General features: G+C 38.6%; 1 protein-coding gene across 1 annotated transcript in view; it reads left to right on the top strand.

The window, feature by feature from the left end:
- The window catches only part of LOC122796318 (ATP-dependent translocase ABCB1-like), a 329,590-nt gene that overhangs the window by 263,857 nt on the left and 43,360 nt on the right, over window positions 1-22,373 (top strand). Inside the window, exon 24 of the mRNA XM_044064705.1 lies at window positions 22,193-22,333. Within this exon, the coding sequence (XP_043920640.1) occupies window positions 22,193-22,333 (141 nt within the window). The remainder of the gene's footprint in view (window positions 1-22,192; window positions 22,334-22,373) is intronic.

Here is a 22,373-nt window from a genome sequence, read left to right as displayed (position 1 = left end):
CTTTTGTGATGAGGTGTGCCACGTAGAAGGATTTCCTGACTACTGTGGCAATGTGATTATCAAAGGAGAGACTACTGTCCACCTGTGTCCCAAGGTCTCTTATCACACTTTCAGTGTTCAATAGACTACCGCCTATGTGGTAGTTCATGGGTACAGAGTTTTTACCAAAAGGGATGACAATGCACTTTTTGGCATTGTGCTTGAGGCCATGGCTTTGACAACAGGCATCTGCTCAGGGAGGCCCTTTTGTAGGATGTCCACATCATTAGGAGTTTTGATTATGGCTCCTAGTTTGCAGTCATCTGGGAATTTTGTTAGCCAAAGACCTTCTGTGTTAGCCTGCACTTCAGAGAAGTAGATACCAAACAGGAGAGGACCTAGGACTGAACCCTGTTGTACTCCACTTGTCACTGGACTGAAGTTGGATTTAGAGTCTGCTACTTTCACAGTGTGGGTTCTGTCAGTGAGCCAGTTGGCAACCCATCTTGTGACATAGGGATTTATACCTAGTTTAGTTAGTTTATTTATAATTTCAGAGTGGGGGATGGTGTTGAAAGCCTTAGCGAGATCTAGATAAGCTGTGTGAACCACCTTACCCTCATCTACAGCTTTGGTGACCACTTCAAAGAAGTCTATCAGGTTTAGGAGACATGATCTACCTTTTACAAACCCGAACGGGGTAGGGTCCAGAGTTTGGAGATTACCAATGTTATTGTTTTTAAGTTCCATGATGATTTATTTATTTATTTTGTTATTTATTTATTTATTTATTTGCATTTGTTGACTGGGAGTGTTCGACTGGACGTAGGTCCATTTTCAGCAGAGGCCCGGGGAGAAAAGCTCCACAGTTAAAATAAACAGACAGTAGTTACATTGGATTACATAGCGATTAACAATTTAACATAGCAATTACTTACAACATATTTACAGATGAAGAACATAGTACATCATTAGACAACTAGAATCTTTATCTGTGAAGTACATAACCGTCATTAATAAATGTTACAATAAGAAGTTCCTGCTTTATAATAAGTACTAGGCTTATGAGCATCTGAGCTTGCTATAATCAAGTTAGTTAGTGGATTGGAAAGAAAGGTAGTGGTTGGAAGGGGTGGGTGATATTAGAATGGGAGTTGCAAAGGCATAGCCAGTATGTTTTTAGGTGCGTTTTTAGTAAAGTTTTGAAGTGGGTGCATGATGGTACGGAGGTAATTGTGGGTGGGAGGGAGTTCCATAATGTGGCTATGGTGCAAGAGAATAGTGCTTCACCAGCAGAGTTATTGGCTTTAGTGATCTGCAAGTGATTTTTGTTGCTGGGTCTTAGTGGTCTGGTGGTGCGATAGGGTTAGAGTAGATTCTGGAGGGATGGTACATTTAGTGGATGGTTTACCAGTTTGTGGGTGAGTGAGAGTTGATACCATTGAAGGAGGTGAGGGAGTTCAAGCCAGCCCAGTTCAGCAAGTGAGAGACAGTGGTGACTATGGTAGGATGCCCCTGTGGTGAATTTGGCGATTTTGTTGTAGCAGATCTCTAGCTTGTTTAGATCGCATTGCCTTAGGTTGGTATATATTGGAGAGGCATAAAGTAGGGTGAAGATAAGGTGGGAATTTGCTATTGAAATCTTTGCTGCTTTGATACGTTCCATAGCCTTGCAGACCAGGCTCGTCAGGCTAATGGAGCGGTAGTTCCCAGGGTCCGTGGTGGCTCCCCCTTTGTGAAGTGGAATAACCGTTGCTGTGTGCCATTCAGTGGGCACAAAGCCTGAGGTGAGGCTATGATTGAACATGGTACTTTGGTGGGGTGCCAGTTAATTCTGTAGTTCATGTAGAACGCAGCCTGGGATGTTGTCAGGTTCCCATGGATGCTGTGTTCTTGGCTTTGTAGAGTGTATTTTTTACCTGTGCAGCCGTGATTACAGGAACTTTGCATTCTTTCAGTATAGAGATGGGCCCTTTAGGGGATGAGAGAGGGGTAAAGTTAGCACTGAACCTATCTGCCAGGATGTTGGCAATATCAGTTGGTTCTGTATATTTAGTGCCATTGTGCTGTAACTCAGAGCAGATCTTAGTGTTGCCATTGAGATTCTTGACATAGCTATAGAATGCTTTGTGGTTGTCTTTAGAATCAGTGGCAATTTTGTTTTCATAACTAGCTTTGGAGGATTTTATGAAGGATTTCAGCATCTTACTGAGGCTGACCACGGAGTTCCTCCAATCATGGGATTTTACTCTTTTTTGCAACAGTTTCTTTCTTCTGTTGTATTATTATATATAATTCCATTGGACAGATTGTTGTCTGTTTGATATGTAGCTGTTGAACTAGGAGATGGTAAAGGAAGTAAAGGATAGAGAATGAAAGCTGTCCAGTAGTTTAGGGTGTGAGACCATGTTGAAAGCTTTTGAGAGGTCTAAGGAGGTAGCAGATACATAGTTGTTGTTGTTTCTATGTTGATTAACCAGGCTGGTGAAAGAGAGAAGAGCAGAAGTTGTACTATGATGAGGGCAGAAACCATGTTGGGTGGATGAGAGAAGCTAGTTAGTATCTAGGAATTGCATAACTTGTGAGCGTATGCATTTCTCTAGGAGCTTAGATAATAGGGGAAGGAATAGCTATTGGCCTGCAGTTGGAAAAATCATAAGATTTGCCTCCTTTGTGAAGAGGTATAATCCATAGTTGTGCTACATAGGTTTCCTGAATGGACCTGTTTATTAGGATTGATACTGGATATGCAAGAGAGTCAGCTGTCATTCTTAGGAAGTTAGTGGGTATACTGTCTGCAGCTAGTGTGGTAGGTTTTAGTTTGTGGAGCAGGTTTCTTATTTTTCATGTAGGGACTGGAGAGAGGGAGAAGGATGGTTGGTTGGTAGTGTTGTCAGGAGTGTTTCTAGTGGTTGTGTTACATGAGGTATTGGTGTTTGTTAGCTGGTTGGATAGAGTTTATGGATTAAGTTTATGAAGTGAGAGTTAAGCTGGGAGGCAATATCTTTGCTGTTAGTATATGGGGAGGTGGGGGTGGGGGTACCAATTTTCCAGGTTTTAGCACTGAGTTGATAGAATGCCAAAACTTTTGGGGGTTGTTTGCGTGTTTATTTTGGAGGCCTAGGTAGTAGTTTTGCTTATCCTGTTTGGTTTGTATTTTGGCTACGTTCCTAAGTTGTTTGTACTTTTAAAACACAAAGTACAAAGAGGTGGAAGCTAGGTACTGCCAAACTTAAATTGCAAACAGTCACAGAGATCGGGTCTCCTTTAACACAACTTTATTGGTGTTTTCGGAAACGACTATGCGTTTCCTTCCTCAGAAACAAAGACAAAAACAAAACAGTCACATACAGCCCTTGCTTTAAAAACCTTTTAAAAAAAAAAGTCATGTGATACTAATTGAATAATACGATGCTTAACCTTAAACCACTAGTCTGCTTAAAGATTCTTTCTAAGCATGTTCTCGTGTCCTGCAATACCTCGCTAGTGGTTACATATAAATAGAGATTGATTAAAGTTACTATCAATAATATGCGTGTACAATAGTGAATATTATGAAAATTATGAAAATGAATTCAATTTAAATAATTAAAATAATTAAAAAGAATGGCCCATAATATTCAATATTTAATATTTAATACATATCTGACCACCTTTTAAAACCTCTTTGCACTGATATTACTATACAAAACCAGTAAATAATAAACTATACTTCAAATAGTAACTTATGAAACTATAAAAAAGTAAAAAAATAATAAACCCAAAAAACCTCACCCTCCAAAAAATGTGTGTCAGGACCCAACCTACAGCGCCCTTTAAAAATTTACACTGACACCCCGACTATAAAGTGGGGGACTCTAAAATACATCTAAGCTCAAAGTTACTTCTTAATTAATAAATGAATCATATAAAAATCAGCAAGGAAAAAGAAAATGAAAATAAAATAAAATAAAATGGTGAGCTTGCACAAAATGGGACGGATTCATCTAAATGGAGTTTATGCATTCTTCAAGTACTCATTTTATAAATAAAAACTTCCTTATCTATTACATGCTAACTTTTTTAATACACAAGTGATGGATACATGCTCATTGAGGCCAGGGGGGAATGTGGCTCCGGTTTTTATCTGCCAACATAATTCTTGTATCTCCAAGCAGATTTGCCATGGCCCCACATAGGGGGCATCCTCTATCTTTTTCAACACCATGAATTCAAACTTATGGTTCGGGAATTCTAAAATATGACAGGCGAGTGCATTATTAGTGTCACCTTTTGAGATAGCATAGTAATGTTCATAAATGCGCTGCTTTAATTTGCGCTCCGTTTTTCCTATATAAAATGCGTGGCAAGCTGTGCATGTTGCCACGTACACTATAGCTTTCGTATTGCAATTGTGTTTACCCATTACTTTATACTGAATTTTGTTAACCAAAGCTACATTACCTTCTTTAATATACTTGCATTGTGCACAGCTGCCGCATTTACTCATCCCAATAATGGAACTCCTCGTTTTAGATTGACCACTTTCCAAAAGTGTTTTCAAATTAACCCCCCGTCTAAAAGTAATAGCCGGTGGGCCACTACAAATGTTCTGAACATGTTTGTCATTTGAAAGCAGTATCCAATTTTTACTTAATATTCCCCTTATAAAATGATGATCCGTTGAAAAAGTACATAGAAACCTAAGATGGTTGTTAGTTTGGCTAGATCCAACCCTACTTGCATCATTGCTTATTGACTGGCTAGTTTGGTTGACAACACAATGAGAGGATAGAATAGGACTAAAGTGGCCCATTCTACGTTTGTATTCAACTTCATCTATGACTTCCTCTATCAAATTTGACGGGTAACCCCTATTACTAAACATGCCAAATAGCTTTTTGCATTCCACTTCAAAATCATGGTCATCTGTTACCATTCTTGACGCGCCTACACCATCTGCCCTTTAACAATTGCTTTCTTTTGGTGGTGCGGGTGGCAACTAGAATAATGCAGAAAACCATTAGAGTAAGTTGGTTTTCTATAGATGTTGCTCTTAAACCTCATATTCGAGCAATCCTTCTCCAGTAGAATGTCCAAAAAACTAATTTCAGTATAACTAAAATTAAATGTGAATTCTAGAAAATTAGTTAGAATGGTAATGGACTCAATAAAGCTAGGGATAAGTTCCAGTTGCCCTTTCCACAGTATAAACATGTCGTCCTGGTACCTAGTGTACCAGGCGACATGAGTTTGAAACATGGAATTTTGAAATAGTAGTGTATTTTCCCATTGAACGAAGACACAGTTTGCGTACGCCCCCCCCACAAGGCGAACCCATGGCTACCCCTGATTTTTGCATGTAGGTACAACCTTCGAACTTGAAAATATTGTTAAAGTATGAGCTCCAAAAGTGTCTCAACTAGGTAAATGATCTTGTCATTTACTTTCCTAGTAAACAGGAAATCCCTTACCCACTCTAGGCCTATATTGTGTGGTATCACAGTGTACAAATCTTTTATGTCCACTGTGAGGAGCACCAAAGTTGGATCAAATTGGATTTTGTTAATAGAATCCAAAAAGCTCCAGGAATCCTTACAAATATGGTTTTCCTTGGCTAGCCATGGCTTAAGCAAGATGTCAACATATTTGGCACATGTGCTCGTAATGGATCCTCTGCCATCCACAATAGGCCTGAGGGGTGGGTCATGGATGGATTTATGAATTTTTGGTACTCCGAAAAAGGCTGGTAACCTGGGTGATGTCATAGTTAAATAGCTATGCAGATCAGTGTCTATATAATCTTCCAGGAACAAATCTTCTAAAATGTGTTGAATCTTCCTGTAAGCTATGTTGACTTCGTTGACACTGATCTCTTGATATGGGCCCTGCTCTAGATGTTTTAGGACTTTCTCAGCATAAACATAATGGTCCATAAATATGAGCCCATTATAGTTTCATAAGTTATTATTTGAAGTATAGTTTATCATTTACTGGTTTTGTATAGTAATACCAGTGCAAAGTGGTTTTAAAAGGTGGTCAGATATGTATTAAATATTAAATATTGAATATTTTGACCATTCTTTTTAATTATTTTAATTATTTAAATTGAATTCATTTTCATAATTTTTATAATATTCACTATTGTACACGCATATTATTGATAGTAACTTTAATCAATCTCTATTTATATGCAACCACTAGCGAGGTATTGCAGGACACGAGAACATGCTTGGAAAGAATCTTTAAGCAGACTAGTGGTTTAAGGTTAAGCATCGTATTATTCAATTAGTATCACATGACTTTTTTTTTTTAAAAGGTTTTTAAAGCAAGGGCTGTATGTGACTGTTTTGTTTTTGTCTTTGTTTCTGAGGAAGGAAACGCATAGTCGTTTCCGAAAACACCAATAAAGTTGTGTTAAAGGAGACCCGATCTCTGTGACTGTTTGCAATTTAAGTCTGGCAGTACCTAGCATCCACCTCTTCGTACTTTGTGTTTTAATTGTTTGTACTTTTGTTTGGTTTGTTCAGAGTTGTCTTGTTTTCATTGCTTCCAGGTCTTGTCTCTGGTTTTATGAATGTCTCTTGTGTTCCGACTTAAACATGGTGCATAGTTTGCTTTGATTGTTCTCTTTCTTAAAGGTGCTATGGAATTTAGAACTGAGGTAAATGTATTATTAAAGTATTCTACTGCCTGATCTAGTGTAGGGTTTTTAGAGGGAGCAAGTTACATTGGTGTAGAATGTTGTTTAGTTTGGGGTTAAGTTACGATCATCCCTGATGTTTTTATAGGTTATGGTTTTGGGGATTCTGGTTTGTTTCCTGAGGAGGAAAGTAGGGAGATGGTCACTGAGTATGTCAGGTAGGGACCCTACCTGATAGTGATGTTTGAGGGTATTTACTAGTGTCCAGTCAATAATGGTTTGTTTATGGTTTTTTTTTTTATCTATTCTGGTGGGGTCTTGAATTAGTTGTGTGAAGTTGTAGAGGTTAATACTGTTGGTAGGGTTTTTGGAGCTGAAGGTTTGACAGTTGGTATTGAGGTCACCTTAGTAAAATTGTTTCCTGAGGGCAATTTGATTCAACCATTAAAGGATTTCTTCTATGGCTGGGGAGTTATTTTTAGGAGGAATGTAGCAACAAAGGATGTTTTTTTTCTCATTGTTTATTAATAGAATAGAACCTATGGTTTCAGCATTTTTGAAATGATGGTAGAGGGGTATGAAATGGTTGGATGTTTATTTCATTTTAAATAGAATTGCAACTCCACCACCCTTCCTATTTGTTCTATCTATCTTTAGGATGTTGTAACTTGGTGGTAGAATCTCATCACTAGTGATATGTGGTTTCAGCCATGTTTCGGTAATGGTTATGATGTCAGGGGAGTAGTGAGAAATAAAAGCATGTAGATCTACTTGTTTGTTTGAAATACCTCTTATGTTGATATTAATTATTAAGATATCAGATTGAGCTCTATTTGGAAGTTTAGTAAAGAAGGGTCCTGAGTTTGGGTGTATGTCACCAGCTATGAGGAGTCTTTTACTAAGTTTAAATATGTGTTTGATAACATAGGTTAGGTTTGAGAGTGATATGTATACTGCTTTCCTATTGATAGTAGTAGGTAGATGGGTGTTTGGTGTCTGTGGCATAATATTTGTGGAAAATAATGTTGGACAGACCGTAAAGCATATATGGGAGGTGATGTGTCTTTCGGTATGTGTACTATGGAATGAGGTGGTGTCTAAGGGTAGGTTAGTTTGTATGGCTGTAGTGTAGGAAAGGGATGTCAGGGCTAGTTAGGAGTAAGAGTAGTAGGACTTGCATTATGGTTCTTTGGAAGCTTTTAGTAGTGTTATTTGATAATGGGGTGGAGGTAGGGATGAGTGAGTGCAGGTATGGGTGTGATGTTAGAGTAGGAGGAGCTATAAATTAGCTCTGGCTAGTGATTGGAGAAGGAAGAAAGTCAGGTGAGTAAGGTTAGGTATAAGTTTAGGTACAGTGAGGGTGGGTGATATCTGGGAGTAGGGTAGGGGAGCAGAGTGAGCCCAAAGGGCGAACGGAGCAGGTACAGACCCCCCCAGCAGAGGTGAGCACCAAAAAAGTATCATTGAGTGTAGGTGAGGGCTGAACACTGATAGTGGTGCTAAGACTGCTAGAGTCTGTAGTTAAATTAGGTAAATAGGTTGTAAAAGATGATTACAGCAGATAGATATGAAATAAAGGGTTGCTAGACCTAGAAGAGGGCCCCTTTAGGAGGGGTAGTACCAAAACTACTCTTATTAGGATATAATGGGTACTAGCTAGTTGGGGAGCAATTTTGGGGTGTTGCTGCCTTCTAGTGGGAAAAATGGGGTAATCCCTGTGAGTATGCATGCTGGTGCTTATATGCACTATTTTATTAGAGCAGGATTCAGGGAGGTCAGTTCCACTGTAGTCCTTATACACCAGGCAGAATGCTTTCATGGGTGGGAGGGAGTTTTAGACCATGCTAGCTGAAAGAAAAAAAAGGGGTAGCATTAGAGATAGAGAGTAGACATAGTGGGGTAACAGTGTAGAATGTGAGGGTAATTACATGTGGGCAAGTGAGAGTGGTGATTAAGGTATATGAAGCTGATGTAAATGCACAGAACAAGAGCAAATAGGTAGTTGAGATGGTGCATGCAGGAGGTTTAGGTACAGAGTTGCAAAGGGTATGATCAGTAACATAACTTCACAGTTGCAAAGACAGACATATCGCAATACATTCCTATGACACAGTTCTAGTTTGTAGCATAACACAGTTCTAGGTTAATGAAAGTGTAAGCCCTGGTATATTTGCAGAAGTTACTATTTCCTAAGATACAAGCCATTTCAGATGCCTTACTGCAGAATGAAATGCCGTTTTCCCACCTATTAATAACATTAGGCAGCTGGCAATGTGAACCCTGTAAGTCCTGTTGTAATTATATAGTAGCTAATATTACCAAAGTTAAATGCCATTCCAGATATCTTGCTGCAGATTGTAAAGCCGTTATTTCAACTTAGTAACAGCACTAGGCTGCTAGCAATGTATACCCCCATAAGCCCTGTTGTATCTCTACAGAAAATAATATCGCCAAAGCTAACAGCCATTCCTGATGTCTTGCTGTGAATGGTGAAGCCATTTTCCTGCCTAATAACAAGACTAGGCAGCTAGCAATGTACACCTTGTAAGCCCTAGTATGACTATGCAACAGTTAATATTTCCAAATTTAAAAGCCGTTCCTGATACCTTAGTGCAGACTGTAAAGCTGTTTTTCCCACTTAATAACAGCACTAGGCAGCTAGCAATGTAAATCCTGTAAAAATCTACTGTGCCTTTACTTAAATTAATATTACCAGAACTAAAAGCCGTTTTTGATGCCTTACTGTGGAAGGAGAAGCCGTTTTTCCCACCTAATGACAGCAATTGGCAGCTAGCAGTATAAACCCTATACACCCATTATTTACTTACAGAAGGCAAATAGTTTCATAGCTAACAGCCTTTCCTGGTACCTTACTGCGGATGGATGAGCCGTATTTCCCACCTAATAACAACATTAGGCAACTAGCAAAGGAAACTCTGCAAGCCCTATTGTATTTTCCCTTTAGTTTATATTGTTAATGCTAAAAAAACGTTGCTAATGCCTTGCTGCAGACAGGAAGATGGAGCGGCTAGGTGGCCATTACCCCTGCTCTAGGATCAGACTTGGCAATTAGTAAGGTAACCCCTTTGAGCGATAACTGTAGGTTTTTCAGTTATAAGGATAAAAGCCATTCATAGACCTTTTGTATTACTTAGTATATTAGCATATCTGTGAAACAGCCAAAATCTGTCCTCTCATTCAACAAACAACCAATTCCATCCACTTTATAATACAAAAACTATGCAGCTAGCAATATATTCCCTTTCTAAAAGTGGCAGACAGTTTGCAGACAAACCATGAATGGAGCAGTTACAGAATAGCATGTGCAATCATAAAAATACAAACATTGTAACAGGTTGCATATTACATATGTAGTGACACTTTTCAAGCTTAACAGATCAAGCAATCAGTTTTAGAGCTCCTTACCGGCGTGCACACAACACCTTGGGAGTAGAGTCCATCCTAGTTCATGTATGGCCTTGGGGAAGGATGCTGCGGTCTAAAACCTGTATTTGTAATGCAGGTAGGAGGGAGGGGGAGGGGATCTAGGCTAGGATTGGATGATGGTACACAGGGAAGGGGGACTGTGGATGGGACAGGGGGAGTGACCTGGGAAGTTTGGAAAGGAGTGCCCTCCCCCCAGCAGAGGTGAGTGCCAAAAAAGTATCAGTGAGTGTAGGTGAGGGTTGAACACTGATAGTGGTGCTAAGACTGCTAGAGTCTGTAGTTAAATTAGGTAAATAGGTTGTAAAAGATGATTACAGCAGATAGATGTGAAATAAAGGGTTGCAAGACCTGGAAGAGTGCCCCTTTAGGAGGGATAGTACCAAAACTACTCTTATTAGGATATAATGGGTACTAGCTAGTCAGGGAGCAATTTTGTGGGGTTGCTACCATCTAGTGGGGAAAATGGAGTTTTCCCTGTGAGTGTGCATGCTGTCAGGGCTCAGGAGACCACAAGGATTTTAATTACAAAATCCAAAGAGCAGATAGGGAAACCAACTGGCTTTGTAAAAAAAGTAGTTCCTGGAGCTTACATGCACTTATTTAATCAGAGCAGGATTCAGGGAGGTCAGCTCCACTGTAGTCCTTATACACCGGGCAGAATGCTTTCGTGGGCAGGAGGGAGTTTTAGATTGTGCTAGATGCACTTATTTTATTAGAGCAGGATTCATGGAGGTCAGTACCACTGTAGTCCTTATACACTGGGCAGAATGCTTTTGTGGGCGGGAGGGAGTTTTGGACCATGCTAGCGGCATGCACACCACGCATTTCGAGAAGAGTCCTTCCTAGTTGATGTATATAGTACCAAATGTATTGTCTTGGTCATTGTATGTATTGGAGCAATAAATGGAGCAATACGCCTAATATGCAGTTGTATTAAAGCAGAGGATCCATTCAATGTTGCTTGCAGACTTGGGTTTACTTAGTAACCATTATATTCTTGATTTAAATTCTAGATTGCAATTCTGTTTAGGAAAGAGTCACACGGTGAAGATCTGCATGTATTCAAGCATTTTAGAATAGCTGAAGTGAAAAGCCAGGCTTTGTTGCAAACAGCATGCATTCATCTTGTACCTTCTACAATACCATAAGGCAGGGCACAGAGGCTGATTATTTGGAAACAATACAGCACCCTATCCAACATTAGCAACACTTTATTTTATTTTATTTTACTATAGTATAAGCAAAGTGGAGCTTTTGTTAAATGGCATCATATTCCGGATACATGTTACATAATAGTAACATTATTAGTGCCTAGAATGCCTATTTGTTTAATATATCTGTTTACCTTCATTTTTTTTTTTACTTGACTACATTTTTATCAGTTATATACATTTGGTAAATCTGGGTCATGCTTCTAATCTTCATTTTTACCTTTTTATTACCAATTATTTATTTATTTTAACATTGTTAACTGGGTAAGTGAATTGTTCCAAAGTCTGTTTTCAGCCATAACCCAGGCCATCAGGCAACAAGCAAACAGAAAAAGGCACGATTATCCAAAATGAATAAACAGAAAACACAAGTATACAGTAGAGATACAAGAAAACAGGAGTACAAGCAAACATTATGGTTTCAAAGACTTCAGTAGGTACATTATGGTAATTTAAGATAAATATCATGATGCAAACAGTACATTTCAGAACAAACTGATTTGAGAAAATCTGACTTCTTTTTAAGGAGTGCCATGGCCTTAATGATACCAAAGCAATGCCTTTAGAGAATAGTTTATATATATTTATTTAGAATATTTACAGGGAATGATTTCTGCCAACAGCCATAGTACATATGAATTGTAATACTCACTAGGGAGTAGATATAAATATAGCTGTAAAGATAGTTGAAAATTATTAGTTTTTGTGTGTTACAATCCATTGATTCCAACCCTCAGATAATGACACAGATACTTTTCAACTACCACTGGAAATACTAGATTATGATTCATGGTCTGCACAATCTACATGTTCAGAAAAAAGGTTGTAGTAGCCATATGCTCTGTCTGCCTTCTTATACAGCGACTAATTTCAGGAGCCCATTGAGATAGTGATGAGAGAACTGTCCACTATATCCTTTTGCAGTATCTTAATCTCAGCCTACAGACTTCCATTTCTTCCTGATTTCATCAGCTTGGCATGTTGTGATACCTTATAGGCTATAAGTGTTTCTGCTTCTGTACATTTTTCAGTTTGCTTGTTTTTCTTAAGCCACAAGCACATCTCTGACATATCCCATCTGAATGGTAAAGAGGCCATTAGTTATTCAGCCCTTCACACCCTGGATTACTATGTCTTAAGACTTTATATAGAATCCAGTTCCCCGGAGCATTGATTTGTGCCCCATCTCTACACCAGCAGTCATGCAAAAATCTTTTTTTATCTTCTGATGGACGCTCATGTTAACACTGCTACCAGTTTCTAGTTCATTGGCTAGAAGGTGTGACAGGTTCCCTTTTTAGATCATGTCAGTACTGTATTCATTTTTGCTTATTTGCAATAACCATTCCTTGTTATTGTACATATTTGTGCTGAGCTGAAGGACTGTAACCTCAAATTAGTTATTTTAATATATATGAATAAAAAACTCTATCTTGATCCTTTAGTGCTGACTTTAAAAAAAATAAAAAAAATTTTGGAAAATACTACCAACTATTTATTATGCTTCCTGATAACTGTCAGGCTTCTGGTTTTAGACTCATCTCATTAGATTAATCTCATTCTAGTAATTGATTTCATAAACAGACTTAAAACCTCAAACAGCAGTTTCTCTCACCTAAAACTTTTAACTATAATATATTTATGGTTCCTCTTCAGAAGATCAAATTACTAAAAGCTCGAAATTCACAAGCTCAAAGCCAGAATGTCGAGTTTTCAGTAATTCGAAATTCTGGAGGGGAACACAACCCAAAAAAACTTTCCTTAGGGAGGCAAGCCCCCCTGCACCTCCCACACGCACCCTACCAACTCCGAGATCGCACTTCAATGAAGAAAAGGGAATTCTCCCATTCCGCGTTATATGCATAACCGTACAACAGGAGAACGTCCATTCCTCTGCTGAAGTCCGGTCACACAACTCGCATATTACAGCAGAAATGATGCAGGGGGACCTAGCGCCCTGCATACACGTAAGCATATTCTTTTTTTTTTTTTTTTTTACTGCTACAGCTTCCCTTTACAATTTTGAGTTACTGAAAACTCAAGATTCTGGGCTCGAGCTTGTGAATTTCGAGCTTACAGTAATTCAATCTTGTAAAGGGGAACATATATATATATATATATATATATATATATATATATATATATATATATACATATCTGTATTATTTGTTAACAAGTTTTTTTTATTTTGTTTACTGGGTATTTCAGTAGCTCATCTTGTATTATATTGTAAGATATTTGCTTAGCTTTCTTCCATTTGCACTAGTTAACAAACTGTTTTTGCAGCTTATCCTCTGGGCATACTTCACTATGTATTTCATAATCCTGTTTTATTCTGGCATTTAGTATCAAAATTGCAAATGTTGCCAGGAATGGCTTCCAGATTAAGTATATGCTTGAGGGAGGTACTGTTCTATCATCTGAGATGCCCACCTGCATATTTCTGGTCTGTAACTTCATTTTGCTATTTCTTTGCTACATCAAGCTGTTATCTGCTACCATTTCTTTGATATCTCAGAGTGGTGCTACAATTATCAAGCTGTCTGGTGTCCATATTTCATTGATTTTGAACTGTCTACCAATACTTAACAGGTATTAGTTGTCTAGGGACAACTTTATATGGGCACTTCAGCTTAGAAAATGCTCAACTTAGTTTTATGTGAACCTTTAACAAGTACTACGTTATTGATGATCTGAAGGCAACCACATACCACTTGATTTGTCATCAGAGAACACAGATGCTCCTGGAAACATCAAATGCTTCATTCTTTTAAATGCTATCTTCTCTTGTACTATATATTGTATTATAGCATGACCCCCCCCAAAACGTGCACGCTGATTGGCCAGCGTACACATTGTAAATCGAGTTATACTAATGGAAAAAGGTCCGGTCGCCCGGACTTTTTTCCATTAGTATAACTCTACTTTTAAAACACTGTCTCGCTATGTTAAATGGGTTTAACATAGCGAGACAGCTTTAAAATAAGCAACGGCGATCTCCGTTGCTTATTTTAGCTGTCTCGCATGCTAAACCCATTTAACATAGCGAGACAGGTTTTAAAGCAACGGAGAAAGCAAGATCTCCGTTGCTTTTTTATTCGCTATGTTAAATGGGTTTAACATAGTGAGACAGTTTAAAATAAGCAACGGACATCTCCGCTGCTTATTTTAAACTGTCTCGCTAAGTTAAACCCATTTAACATAGCAAAAAGCAACGGAGATCTTGCTTTCTCCGTTGCTTTTGCTCAACTCTGATGTACTGCGCAGGCGCGCAGTACATCAGAACTGCCGCGGATGCCAGACATCTGCGGAAGGGCAGTAAACAGGCATTATACTATGCCATTATTTAAGAAAAGTAATAGTTTCTTTTCTTAAATAATGTCATGGTATAATAGCAATAACCCACTTCTGGGTGTGGGTAATGCTGTATTTACCCACGGTTGGCTTTGTTTGGTCCCTCGGGCTTCGCCCTCGGGACCAAACCACGCCAACCGTGGGTAAATCCAGCATTACCCACACCCAGGAGTAGGTTATTGCTATATTACTGTATATAATTATGCTATCCTAGCAAAACAACCATAGTTGAAATGTTTTTTTTAACTTTTCTCCCATGTTCCTCTCTGTGAACTTTGCCCAGTAGGGCCAATTTATTTAACTACATGGAAATAAAATCAAATAAATGAACTGTTCAGCTTTTCTCTGGATTACGTTTAGTGCTCTTATACTTGAAATGATGCTACACTATTCTTTGTGGCAGTTGTATTAATTTCTGTCATGTTCTTCTGTCTAACCCTCACATTAACAGATAAACAATTAAGTTAACATCACCTAGCAAGTCTTCAATTACTTGTGCCTCCACTCTTTGGATTACTTCTTGAGCTGGAGAAATACTAAACTGAATCTATACCTTCCTAGCAACATATTAAAGGAACACAGAGTTGAGGTTTGTTCGTTTTAATTTTATCTGGTAAAAATATTGCTTTGCATCTTGCTCCAGAAAATTAACACTTGATATTCTTCAGATCAGCTCCTCTACCTAAGAAGAAAAGGATACTCTCTTGTTATTCAGTGCATTTAAATTGATACAGTGTAAATCCTGTCTTTACAAAATTGACCACACTATTCGCCCATTTTTTCGGCTTGAATTGTTTGGTAATGACACCAAGACTTTTCATTCCCTTGTTTCCTAATCCTCTCCACTCTTGGCAGTTACTGGTACTTTTCTTGGAGCATGTATCACTACCATAGCATTAAGTTTTATTTGTATGATATCCATCTGGAAAGTATATTAAGCCTGTGATTAAATAAGCACAGTTATCCTGTTCTGTATATTAGCTGAAAAGTATTTATGACTCTGTGAAAGTTTACATGAAAATTTTGGTTTTACCTTTTGTTTGACCTTCCCCTAGATTTCCAAATGACTCAAAAATTAAAAGCTTTTACATCTTTAAGTGTTACGATTTGAAAAATAATCTGACATTTTTATTCTTTTTTTAACTCCTGATTGCAGGTTTTGACATGAAGATGCCACTATCTGGACAGCATGTACATGCAGCTGTCTCAGGCACATTCTAATTCCAGTGTTTAAAAGTACCTTGAGACAAAATATTACACTCTACTTATGTGTCTAGGTTTAATTCAGCATTACGTCCATTAATTCTCAGTCTTTCTTGCCACCCTTTACCATGCTACTCTAGTGTTGCTTCTTCTGCCTCAGAAACATTTTCAGATTTCAATATATCAAATCTGTTTACTTCAACTGCACCGACCAGAACTACGTATGAGCATTGCTCATTTTTATATTTCTGTTCAGAAACATGAAAATTCCTTTGAACTCATTTATTTTTGCTTTTACACTTCATAGAAAAAGGCCTTTATTAGGAGAGATTCTATAAGAGTAATTTAATGTAAATTTTCCAGTCATGTTTAATAGACACTTCTACTGCAGGAAGTACAAGTTAAAACTCTGAATGTCTGGCACACATTTTTGATTTTCACATAGCTTTCTTTTTCATCTCCATTACTGTTGCAACACATCCTAACTTTATCTCACATTTTTAATACTGTTTTGTTTTATACACATTCCTTTTATATCCAGTTCTATTAAATTTCCCAGTGTTTATACTATGTAGTCAACTGGCCCTAGGTGTGAGTGTGTGCGTGCATGTGTGTGCCTTCTGTGGAAGGTTGGGCACTGGACTGGCAGCTCAACACTCTAAAACTCCACTTTCAATAGTTCTGCAGATCATTGCTCCACTGTAGCAACCCCTAACAGGGAAAAGCTGAAAGAAGAAGTAGCTAGGCAACCAATGAATAAGACAGTAAATGTGGTGCAGCCTGCAGGAATATGTCTGTATTCAGACTGACACACTTAACATAGTAGTATCAAACTGAGAAAACAAATCATTATAACCAGCTGGTTAACATTAAAGCTACATAGTCTGTGTACAGCAGGTCAGAGAGTGTTTGAATAATACTACTGTGCAATGCCACGAGTGTGGATGAAAAGAAAGGAGAGCCTATTCAAGCAGTGATTTGGGAGGGTGGACATTGCATGTATCACAGAAGTAATAGTTATTGACAAGAGGGAGTTGGAAATGAATGTGTTTGGGTATAGATGGTTCAAGAATGACAGAAAAGCAAGACATGGAGATGAGATAGCAAATGTCATAAAAGGAGTCAACAGATGTGAGGTCAGATAACAGGAAAACAGTAAGCCAAGAACGGAACAAAGGAATTGTCAGGGTAAGAACCTAGGCTAATTTCTCTAGTAATTAAGGTAGAGACAGAGAGATGAGAAAGCTGGTAGAGGATTTCAGAATAGAGGTGGGAATGAAGTGGAGTAGGGCAAAGGGGTCAATCCTCATGACTTGGGGATATGAACTTGCCAGAAATCGACAGTGAGATACTAAGCTCTGGTGCACAGAGGGAACATTTGGTGATGTAGTTCTTGTACTATGAGGGTTTCAGCCAACTGATGCAGGACTGATAGAATTCTGGATGTGATCCTAACCATTGTGGCAGCCAACATGGTTATCAAGAATAAAAAGCCGCTGGCCAACAGTGACCATGCCACCGTGTGGATTAAAGTGTATGTAAGTGTAAAAAGACACAATGAATGGGATTTTGCACAAGTGAGTTATGCTGTGTTGGGGAAGTGGATCGATGATGACTTTAGAGACTGGGATTACATTGGGTGAGTCAAAAGCTGTGGGAATGCATCCGTTATAGTTGTCAGGGCTAGGGATAAGGACATGAGGAAGAGGCAAAGAGGAAAAGGCAGCTGTGGTTACAAAGGAATTTGGGAATAACAATTAACACAAAGGGTATATAGCATGCAAGAGATGGAAAGGAGGCTAGAGAAGTAGATGAGGCACAGAGAAAAGAAGCTAGTAGATGGACAACAAAGGCGGTGAGGACAGCAAAGATAAAAGTTAAAGGGAGGCTGGCAGAAGTGCTCATGAAAACCAACAGGAATATTTGGGACTCATAGCAGAATGGAGGTTAGGAGGAGCAAAACCAGCCATGGTGAGCAATATGTGAAGGATATTACCATTAAGTGGAACAAAGCAGAAGTATACCTTGTTTCAGCCTTCACAAGAGAAAGCAAAGAAGGAGTGCCTCACCAGGAGTGAAGCAGAATAGACCGGGGAGAAGAATAGACTGATTCCAGGATATATAGGGAGGGGGCAGAGAGGGAACTGGCTACATTCAGGGAAGAAAAAGTTCAATAACAAGACTTGCTCATCCAAGAGTCTTCAGAAATCTGGCTAATATGCTGGCATATCCACTGAGATCTTCCACAGGTCTCTGACTAGTAAAGAAATAGCTGAAAACTATATAGTAGCATGTGTGATACCCTTGTATACTGGCAAGCAGGGAAAAATCTGGGGAACTGCAGGCCAGAAAATACAGTGTCAGAAATTAGTAAACTGATTAGCAGATTACTGCAGAGGTCAGTCCATTATCCTTCACTTTATTTGGCTCAAACATATCTGAGGGAAAAGACAATAGGATCCGGCTCTTTGTTGATGACACAAAGATAGATGTAGCAATGGAGATACAGGCAAGAAATTAGGTAAAGTTTTGTAAAGGCTTACTGACTGAGCAGAAGTTGGCAGTTGAAGTTCAGTACAGACAAATACAAAATACTTCATTTGGTCCAGGACAACCCTATCTGACGTATCAACTGGGGTGAATAGAACTGATGGCCACAGAGAAAGAAAAAGTTCAGATGCTTTGATCACATGTAGGCTGGATCCCCTAGAGTATAGTGACATGGCAGTGTCAGCAACAAGCATAGTAGTTTATCCTTAGGGGTAGAGACTCAAGAAAAAGAGAGTTAGTTCCACCTCTCTTATAGGGGCCTGGTCAGACCGCACCTTCTGTTCTTGCATAGCACTGGAAGCCAGGCGAACAAGGAATGGGACGTAAACCATCCATATGACACAAAGCAATAAAACCCTGGCAGCAAGGCAGTGGAAGGAATGGTGGGAGAAGGGAAGGAGTGGGCTCAATGAAAGCAGACATGATGACTTCTAAGGAAGAACCCATGGCTTATCATAGTCATAAAGCAAATTAATAAGGCACAAGGAAACCAAGTGATGCACTGCTGTGCAGAGGTGTTCTCACCTAACTTGAAAGGAGTGTTGGTAGCTTTGTAAGACATTGATGATGCTGCCCAGCATCAGAGTTTCCAGGCAGCATCTCCAAAGAAGGCCGTCTCTGACTGAGTGTGTGAAAACAAGAATAAGGGCCATTAAATAATGGGGTCGTATCTCAGCTGTTTTCAGCTAATAAGGGACTTGTATCTCTGCTTCAACACAAGAGAAGGGAGAGGAGAGATAAATAGTTTACCGACAGAATGAAGAGAAAAAGTGAAAGGAAGCATTTCTCTACAGATCACTTTCACAAAATAGTTATATACAGGATTCCTCTCTGAAACCGGCAACACAAGAACTGCTGAGCTGAAGTGACAAACAGACTTGTTAATTGGCCCTGTTTGGGTGGAGCATTCCTGTTTTCAGGCCTGATTTACACCTATACATGATGTTGCTCTTTTTGCAGGTATGTCCCTGTTTTCAGGCTTGATTACCCCTTAACACAATTTTCTGAATCCCCCTCATCACGCATGACTTTTAAAACTGTCTAGTACTCCGAAAAACTTACTACATGACCAGCATACTTGTAACACCAATAATTTAAAGAAAGAGGATACAAATCTTATCTCTCCTTCTTTCCAAAGTAAAAGTAAATAACTTTGTGTGGTAGAACTTTGCAGTACAGTTCATTAAAGTGCACATATTTTATACTGCCTCTGATAATATGCTTATAATTTTTCCATAATTTCTGTTACTTTCTACTTTTAAACATGTTTCTGAGTAGTATCCCACATTCCTATTGGAAGCTGGAAGAGTTATGTCATATTTGGTATTCATATTTTATGCTAATTAGATGTCCAGATTTTTGACTACTTTTCAAGGAGCTTTGCTCCTATTTTGAATGTCTGCAGGTTGAGAGGTATGGTTGTAAATGCAGTTGCAGTTAGTGATTAAAGTGAACTTAAGACATTTACATGAACGCTTAAAGTTGTGTGAGGAAATTTTTGGCATAGTCAGAATGATGGGTGGACAGGGTCTATATTGAATTAGCAAATGCTTAGAAAACCGAACTCTAATTCATCGACCATTTTTAAGTGAAAGCTTAAAATCTCGAACACCGGGAACAATGATTTTTTTTTCCCAGGGAAAAAAAATCGCTGGTCCACAAAAAAAAAAAAAAAAACTTAAACATTATATAATGTGGGGGGCTTTGCCCCCCACACCCCCTCTACTTAAATATACAAACTCCAAGATCGCACCACAGTGGAGGAAATGGCGAACTCCCGAAACCGGCCCAGCTATTTTTTGCCCTGTGACAAAAATCGCTGTTTCGGGTGTTCAGGATTGTAAGCTTTCACTTAAAAGGGGTCGATGAATTAGTGTTGGCTTTTCTAAGCATTCGCTAATTCAATATAGACGCGGGTGGACATAATGTTTGCAAGCTGAATTAGGGATCGTAGTCTGAGGCTGATTGTATATATCCTTCAGATACTTTTTAGGTGGGGTGAGCAAGGCCAAGTGAATGCATCATTTTTGTTATCCATTTTCCCATGAAATCTGGTGTAGTTGTTTATTGAGTATAGTGAACTGCAGTTCATCATATAGTGCAACACAAACATAGAATGTTCTTATGAGTAAGCATCTAATATGCTATCACTACTACAGTATTTATTACATTTTTGTAGGCACACATCACATTGATTTATAATCACAGCTAAGGCTGAACACAATGCTTAACTTCTGCTTGCAAAAAATGAGGTTTAAATTATTCGCAATGAAATTAAGTAGTGAAAAGTCAGTGCTTTCTAATTAGAAATGTATACATCAGTATGCTGAAGAAGAGACCTTATACAATTTATGCCACCTGTGGTCAACATCTGGACATGTGTCACCTTTTAGCAATATTACCAAATATGGATGTAGGGCATATATTTAGTTTGTTGTGTGTGTACGTGTGTGTGTGTGTGTACATGTGTGTGTGTGTGTGTGTGTGTGTGTGTGTGTGTGTGTGTGTGTGTGTGTGTGTGTGTGTGTGTTTACCCTTGAAGTCTTTGTTTCCATGAAGAGCAAAAATGGTTCATCTGGTTACAAAGTAAAATCCTCGCAAACACAAAAGAATTCTTCTCTCACACACTGCATTCACCACTGACCAAAAGGTTGAAAGCTGAAATCACTGTCTGTTCTGAATGTAAGGCTGGGAGAAAAAAGACCTCTCAAGTTCTCCATTATTTGCATGAAGAGGGAACATGAAGTATCCTTCACGTGGTAGGTATGTGGTTGGTAGCTTGTATATGTGGTGAGGAGCACTGTTTGTGGATTTGGAAAGAAGGACTCATTTGAGGTACAAAATAGATGGTAAGAATGGGTTATTAGGAGCCAGTATCCCCCTCAGGAACACTAGCCCATTCAGCTGTTTGGGCATTTGTTTGGCAATTGCCTGGCTGTAGTAACATAATAAATGTTAGTACAGCTGGTTGCTGGCACAGGTGAGTCTGACAGGGGTCTTCATTCTGTCTGCAGTTTCTGGTCATACATGTCTTAGCTGAGCTCTGGGATGACAGTTGCTTACACCTAATACCATTGTATTTAAAATGTTTTGCACCCAATATTTCTTCATCTGTTATACAGCAAGTTTCTGACTGAAAAGAGGCCTTGATACTCCAGTTTAAAAGTCTCCCCATGTTGAATGTAGAGAAAGTATTCTTAATGGTTTCTAGCATGTTATTCAAAAGCAGAGCTAGGTATGACTTGGTACACCACCCTCACAGTTCTGAATATCATATGCACACTGCAGCTTATCCATCAGTACAGAAAGTAAAGGCCCAGTTATGTTTTCCCTCAAATGGAGGAATAAAACTACACTCTAAACAGTGTATTGAACTGAAGTGTCTTTCAGTGATTATTTTGTTTGATAAAATAATATCTTCTCCATCTTCAGGATGAACCTGTGATAATTCAGTATTTATTCTTCATTATCTAGAGATCAAATGATTCAAAAAATGTTGCATGTTGTAAAAATTACACGGAACTGAAACATATATTATCATGGTTTCATTGGTGTTCACCGTTAATAGTTTGTTTTCTTTATTTTGTTTTGATATTGCTCTGCCTAAATCTTTGTCTGTGTTTGCGATTATATGAGTCCTAATGAATTCTAAATATTCTGCTTTCCAAAGAGATAAAGTATCTCCACTTCAGATAAGAAAACAATTACTTTTATGAATGAGAGACTTTGTTTCTAGGGCAATGCTTTTTTTTTTAGGTGTTTGATCAACGTGAAACAACATGGAATCTGAAATGCAAAACCCGTTTCTGTCTCTTTTTCACTACAGGGATGCACTAAAGAAAGCCCCAATACACGGAATAACCTATGCACTAGCTCAGACTATAAACTTCTTCGTAAATGCAGCTGTTTTCAGATTTGGAGCCTGGCTTATTGCACATTGTCTGTTGAACTTCGAAAATATGTACATGTAAGTGAACTGCTCCATTTCATATACAAGACATTTTGCC

The sequence above is a fragment of the Protopterus annectens genome, chromosome 3.part0 (assembly GCF_019279795.1).
Source record: "Protopterus annectens isolate FY-2018-M chromosome 3.part0, PAN1.0, whole genome shotgun sequence".
Taxonomy (NCBI): Eukaryota; Metazoa; Chordata; order Ceratodontiformes; family Protopteridae; genus Protopterus; species Protopterus annectens.
This window is presented reverse-complemented; position numbering and strand designations above follow the sequence as displayed.